The 7,590-nt window shown below is 42.3% G+C and overlaps 1 protein-coding gene across 1 annotated transcript; it reads right to left on the bottom strand.

Annotated features, from left to right (window-relative positions):
- Positions 1–4,792: 4,792 nt before the first annotated feature.
- Positions 4,793–6,875, bottom strand: aplnra (apelin receptor a). Its single transcript, XM_061729919.1, has one exon. It carries the CDS (start codon positions 6,701–6,703, stop codon positions 5,621–5,623), a length of 1,083 nt encoding a protein of 360 aa, XP_061585903.1. The 5' UTR covers positions 6,704–6,875; the 3' UTR covers positions 4,793–5,620.
- Positions 6,876–7,590: the final 715 nt, after the last annotated feature.

Raw genomic sequence — 7,590 nt, 5'->3', positions numbered from 1 at the left:
ACAACAGAGAAAGAAAAGAACTGAAGTGCTGAAATGACCCAGGCCAACATCCAGACCTCCGCCTGGCTGAACTCTTGTTTTCAGACTTTGAGAGAGCTGTGTAGAAACAAATGCACATAAATCTCAATGAACTGAAGAAACATTGTACATTCCTCCTCAGTGATGTAAGAGGCTAACAGTCATGCATAAAAAGGAAAGATTCAGTGAGTTATTGCTCCTGAAGATGGTTCTGCATCACGCAGTGATTTACAATACTGTATTGTTGCCACATGTTGTTCAACTGATGTTGAGATTGGCATTATTATTATCATTATTTTTGCCGTTGTCAAAGAAGATATACTTTCATTTATTTTACAATTTGCTTGATTGTGGATTAATAGATGTAGAACCACAGTAACAGGTGAGGTGCACCAATAATGAACAACATTGAGGCACTATTGAGGAAATCCATTTGAAAGCCCTGATTTCCTAATCACCTCCTGAAATGTGCCAAAAGATAACAGTATTACAGTGGAAATGCTCAGCTCATGCGGTTACCTTAATATTCTGGTGCCATTGTTTTCAAGGTCAGGACAGTTTTTCGCGAGGGGCCACTTCCAGGTTCAGCTAGACAGATTACTGAGACAAGCTGATTTTAGTGGTGATCCTTAACATGGTAGCAATTTACAGTCATCATATGGGGTAAAGGCTAAGGAGGGAGTCTGCAGAGTTGGTGTTTATTGCATCCCCCTGGGCCTCTGTAAGGTACGATCAGACATGTAATATCACAGTATTTGTAAGTGACTGTTGATAACATTCGGCCTCTAGAGGGAATAGCAGTATTTTTTCCTGAAACTTCTTATAAGTTATAGACCATGCCCATTCTTGGTGCTATTCTCATATTATAGCTGGCACCAATAATAATCAATCCAATTTTAGGGACAGTACGCTTCAAAATATCCATCTTTGTAAAAGAATGTTTGATTCAGTAAGTATGGTATAAGGATCTCTGAAAGGATCTCATACTTTAGGAGATGGGAGGTGTTTTTTAGTGAGAAAGAAAAGATTGACGCAAAGGTATGCGGGCTGCAGGCATGTACTGAAACATGGCATTAGTGGGAGGGGGTGGGGTGAGGGAGGGCACTTTTGGCAATGGGAAAACGGCTTCTTTCCAGGTTTCTGTGTCAGGGTGGACTGACTTGTTTTGATGGATCAGAGGCTCTATTGTCTAGACTGTTGCTGGGCTCCTACTCGCACCCAGACACTTCATGTCATTAACAGTACATAGTAAGCCTTAATCCTCTGTACAGTTTCTTATCACAAAGCTGTCAGTCTCTTACTGGGCATCAAAACAGAGTTCCTCATTAATAATCCTGCCAGTTCTCGCCATGTTTTTCTTAATTCGTCCAAGAAACTGGCATCCTCGTGGAAAAGAGTCCATAAATAAAGGCTCTTTATATAAATGTTCATAAAGGAAACCAAATACTATCCTGAAAACAATAGTGTAGGTACATTGAAATATCAACATTAGTAGAATATCTGTGGGTGTTTGGCTGTGCTCATGCATGCACCATTTCATTTGACTATTTATTATCATTATTATAATTTCGAATTCAAATATATAGCCAGTTGTTTCAGTCCAAAATTAAATGAATCCCTGTTGGCTCCAGAAATAAAATGGACAAATAGTGTCCACTACAACTCTCAGCAACACATATGGGCTCTCCTGAACTGTCAAACTATTTGTACTGATAAAGAGCAACAAACTGAAACTAATAATCCAAGTACATCAAATATAAGCCATACCTCTGCATCGCCCCTTTGTTTTGACTGGACATTACAAACATTTTTTTATATTTGATCCCAGTAGTATACATACGTATGCTCACCACGTCTGATAGCAGACAAAATAACTTAAGATATAAGCCCTCAGCTATCATTACATTTGGACTTAAATGTTGCCAAACTCTGATGTGTGTGTAAGTGAAATTACCCTGTTTTACAGTTAAGCTCTTTTCACTTCAAGAGAGAGGGAGAGATCACAGAAAAATAAACCAAAAAAGGAGGGGAAAAAGAGAAACTCTCCAACGTAACTTGGATCTTCCACTATGACTTGTGCTTAACCAGCTAATGGGCTGGCTGACGGCTGCAATATGTGAACAAATGTTGATCCTGGCTCATGAAGCAGGAGCTGATTGCGTGCAGGAGCTGGTGTGTGTTGGGTGTGTGTCGTCCCCTGACAACAGGTGGATGAATACTACAGAGAAAGTAGGGTTAGCGCTGACAGCCCAAGGAATGTGTCAGGTCCCTGTTTACATGTGTGTATGAACACACACTCATAGGACTGCATTTGTTGCCGCTTGGGTGGGATGGAACAGCAGGGAGATCTGAGGCAGGAGAGCAGTTGTGTTTTGGTTTAGAAGTCCCGTTTGGGTGTGGCAGCTCGCACTGATGACAGCACTCAGAGGCAAGCACCTGTGAGGGGCGGCCTCACTGTTTTGAATTTCAACTTAGGTGATGAAGACCCGTGGCGTTACCAGTAAGATTAAAGGACTGAAGGCTGGTGATGTGTCATATTTTTCTAACTGTGTGAAACCGATAATCCTGCTGCCAAGAATTGTATGTGCTGCAGAAGGTTGACTATAAAAACATCACAGAAAGGATGAAGAGTGAGAAGTATTTACCACCTGAATTTAAGCAGGACGATTAGGGGACAAAGACAATTTAAGAAGGAAATGAAGCTTCTAAATCTGCTCATGTGGTTCTGAAATGTTCATTTGTAGTTTTAACCTCTTTTTTTTGCTATGCAAAATTGAATGTTTGTGGCTCATTTTTGTATTATTACAACGTTCATTTGCCATCAAATTATTCAATTATGGGTTTGACTGTGAAAAACCTGTATGTTAAATCATGGGGAACATAGTGATCTGCTGTGGCAATCCTTAAGGAGAAAGGTCAACAGAAGCTGCATCACCTCAGACTGCATTTGCTGTGCTGCAGAACCTTGAAGGAAAACTTCAAGATTTACTTACTTACTCTCTTCCTCCCTAAAATAAAATACAAAATAATTATATATTGTTATATAATAATAATAACAATAATAATAATAATAATAATAATAATAATAATAATAATAATAATAATAATAATAATAATAATAATAATAATAATAATAATAATAATAATAATAATAATAATAATAATAATAACGATCAAAGACCAGTGGGTTAACATGGTCGAGATTCCTCTCAGAGTCCATCGGGAGCGCAGTGAACAAACATCCACCCTAAACCAGGTCACACAGGCCACACACGACAACATTTACGTGCACCCAGAGGCCTAACACAACAGTTGTTGATGCGGTGGTCCTTGCGCTCCTCTGGTGCATTCTGGTAAATTATCCTAAAGTGAACTTGTGGGCTAACGACATGTGACAAGCTGCAAAAACATCATCATCTCAAAAACAACATGTCTGGCCTGTGTGCATGATTGACTCCTCCATGCTTACAAGGTTCACTCATATCTGATGTGCGAGAGAGCTGTGAAGAGATGAACCAGATGAATATTGAATTCTTAAGCAATAATCAAATGTTAAACAAACTCGTGTGCTACTCAGTCTCACATATGAATTCAGCCATAAAGAACAAGAGACATGTGCGTGATGAACATGCCGAGGCCCTCAGATCCATCCCAGTAACCATCCTGTGATCTACTGTAAGTTCAAATATGTTTCATTTTGAGTGGATAGAAAATAAGTACCATATGATCCGTCTCACATAAAAACAATAAATCACGAGCCTTCACTTTTTTTTATTGCTTCACATATATTACTTTAGAGCTGTGATGCAAGATGACCTCATATAACAGTGCATTTTATTCCAACGTTCTCACCTCAGTCACAGTATCTCTTTTTTCCTCTGGAAGAAAAAGACTCGGCACGTCGGAGCATCTGCAGTCTTCTCCCTCTCCGGACTCTCCCGCTCTCTCCCAGGCCCCGCCCTGCACCCCGGCCACTGCCCTCAGTGCAGTCTCTTGTCATCAGGAACAAATATTGACTTGTTTGGTGGCCCGAACTTCTGCCAGGATTAGAGACCCAGCTACCCTCGCCCCCCACCCCGCACCCCTGCCATCTCTTAAACGGTGATTATGTCCAGCAGAACCCATTACTGCCAAATCAAAGGCTCCCTGAGAGGAGTCACTCTTTGGTAATGGGCCTATTATTCTGTGAACATGTGGGGTTTGCTTGGTGCTAGAGAGGCCCGACTAGATGCTGAGAGGCTTCAAGTGACACTAAATAACATTATTTTAAACAAGTTTTCAGTTCTTTGAAATCGACTTATTTCCTTCATCGCTTCCTTAATAGGCAGCGCATGACCTGGACTGCTTGCGTGCTACTCCTTCTTCTTAAAACGTGTGTTTTTAAACTCAAAAACATTTGATCACACCCTAGAAAAAGGCGTCATTCAAAAGTTGAAGTACCACAGCTGTGAGACGTCACCGCTGACAGGGAATACACACTCTCGGGATGGCTGGTGCTCTGCATAATCCAGTTACAGTCTGGATACTGGCTGTGAATCAATAGAGATTAGAGATCTATTAGTCTGAAGGTGCAAAGCCAGTGCTAACGTCATTCATAACAAAGGTTTAACCCTTTGGAGATACCTAACACTGAAATAACAAGGTGGTGCAATGAAACTGAGGTGAAACTCTAAGTTAAATATTTACATTTTGCATCAGAACTTTCTTCTGTTTACTTTTGAAATGATACTTTAAAAGCTGGACTTACACACTTGAAAACAGACACTCAAAGAAATCTCTTTATAGCACATGTGTTTAATACAGTAGTTAGTTACAGTGATGTCTAAAAAAAAACATATACATCAGTTTGGAACAATTATGAAGTTCCTTTGTCCCCTTTTTTAGTGCTGGGGCTACACCACGAAGCCCCTCCATCCCACCCCACCCCGCTCCTGTTTCTCAACAACATTTGTCAACTGCCATCTGCCTGTCTGCCCCCCGTCACTTCTCCACAAACTATATAATTAAGCCGCAACACCTTTTCTCCTCTTACACCTCCGTCCCTCCCTCTCTCCCTGCAGCCCAGACTTCAAACTTCACAAACATCAGGCATTGAAAAGGACCTGGCTCTGCTTGATATCCCTGCTCACACATTCTTAACAAGTGCTTATAAAACAAAATAACAACACATCTGGAAAACAAAAAAAAAAAAAAGTATGAAAATATTGTATAGCTTTGTGTTTTTTATCCAGTGTAAAAAGATTTCCATGCAAGTCTGGTTCACAATTCATAGATCTGCAGTCTTTTGTGATATAAATGAAAAAATCTTGTGGAGACAAAAATATAGACTTCTTCTCTGAGAATTTGAGGACAGAAGCAGCTAAAGAGTTCAGCCAGCTGGCTCCAGCTTCAGTTCACACATCACACAGAGCATCAACCTCGTGCTGTAGAATCGGAGGAATTTACAGTGGAATTCATAACTGTAGGCAGTGACAGCTTAAAGTTCATCATCTCATCTTACCAGCGTTAAACAATGGACACATAAAGTGTATATTTTTACAAGTGTTCCAGTGGTTGGAGCTGGGACTGTCCCGCAGCCCTGCTCCACGTCTCCTTTTACTCTCTAAACTTTGGTGGCCAGAGACTGAACTTCTGATTTCTGAGTCTGGGCGCTTAGGGTAGATGACATGGAGCTCATCTGGCCGTGCAGTGCCTTCTTCAGGTTGAGCAGGCACAGACATTGGGAACGAAAACGAAGGTCAAAGAAGGCATACAGGAACGGGTTGAGGCAGCTGTTGACGTAGGCCAAGCAAGTAGCGTAGGGGTGAGCCAGCAGGAGGAACCGCAGGAAGCTGCAGGAGTTTGGAGCAAGGTTCAGGTAGGACAGGGCATCCATGCTCTTCAGCACGTGGAAGGGAGTCCAGCAGATGGCAAACACCACCACCAGTGTGGTGATGATCTTCAGCAGGCGCTTTTTCTTTTGGTCCTCCTTGCGCAGGTTGTTGAAGTGACGGGTGACCGTGCAGCCGATGAAGCAGTAGAAGATGGTCATGGCCAAGAAAGGTAGGAGAAAACCCAAGGCAGAGGAGGACAGACTGAGTCCCGCAATCCAGAGGGACTCGTGCTTCTGGCTCCTGGTCACCATGCTGAAGTCCATGGCACATGTGGTCCGGTTGTTTTGGTCACTCACAGTGGTGCGGAAAAGGAGCGTGGGCACGGCCAGGAGACCGGACATGAGCCAGATAGCACCCAGGGACGCCAGCATGGTGCCTCGTGAACGCAGCTTGTTGCTGGAGAGGGAGTGCACGATGGCCAGGTAACGATCAAAGCTCAGGCAGGTGAGGCAGAACACGCTGGCGTACATGTTGACGAGAACAACGTAGCTGCTTATCTTGCAAAGAGCCACCCCAAACGGCCAGTGGTAGCCCAGAGCTGTGTACACAGCCCAGAGAGGTAGGGTCACCACAAAGGTGAGGTCAGCAAGGGCCAGGTTTCCTATGTACACATCTGCAGCACGACGCTTAGATTTGGACCTCCACACCGTGAAAATGACCACACCATTACCTGACAGGCCCAGGATAAAGATGAGCATGTAGAGGACCGGGATGAGGGAGTAAGAGGGCTCCCACTCCGAGTAGTCACATGCAGTTTCGTTATCATCATAATATTCATAGTTATCAGCATATTCCCCAGTGGTGACCTCCATGCTGCAGTGGAAAAAAAGAAATCCTCAGTAGAAGCAGAGCGCTGTATAGTTTCCAGGAGTGAATCAAAGCAAAACAATTAAAATTAAAAAAAATGAGAAAAAGTGAAGTGAATCACAGGAACTGAAAGTTCTGTTGCTGGTGAGACAGAGGACAGAATGAGTGTGAGTGACTGCTGGCGCAGTCTGCCTTTTTAAACTCGGCCCTCTTCTACACCCCTGGTTCCCTCCCAGGACCCCCCTCCATCCCCTCCTCTTTCTCCTCTTTCTCCTTCCCCCCACAGTAAAACATCTATCAGCCTCCCTCCTCCCCTCCCTCTCTCACCTCTGCAGCCCATCCCTCCACCAGGAGGGCACCAGTCCCTAGATGTGCGCAGGCCTGACTCACACGTCAACCTCACACATCTGCAGGAGAAGAGAAGACAAATATATCAAATGCAGCAAAAAAAGAGTGGTGCAACTACGACGGAGTATTAGGGCCAAACAAAAAAACAAAAAAAGGAAATTACGAGAATAAAGTCATAATGTAATGAGAATAAAGTCGTAAAATGACGAGAATAAAGTCATAATATTACGAGAATAAAGTCGTAAAATTACGAGAATAAAGTCATAATATTACGAGAATAAAGTCGTAAAATTACGAGAATAAAGTCATAATATTACGAGAATAAAGTCGTAATATATTATAAATATATAAATATAACTTCACAAGATGCTCAATATTCCTCATTTTAACACAGGGAGAAGAAGCTCTTCCTGTTAGAGTTCTCATAAATTATATTCTCATAATATTACGACTTTATTCTCGCAACATTACGACTTTATTCTCGTCATTTTACGACTTTATTCTCGTAATTTTACGACTTTATTCTCGCAACATTACGACTTTA

Source organism: Cololabis saira, chromosome 9 (genome assembly GCF_033807715.1).
Source record: "Cololabis saira isolate AMF1-May2022 chromosome 9, fColSai1.1, whole genome shotgun sequence".
In the NCBI taxonomy this organism is placed as follows: Eukaryota; Metazoa; Chordata; class Actinopteri; order Beloniformes; family Belonidae; genus Cololabis; species Cololabis saira.
Note: the sequence above shows the minus strand (reverse complement) of the source record. Positions and strands in the feature narration are given on the sequence as shown.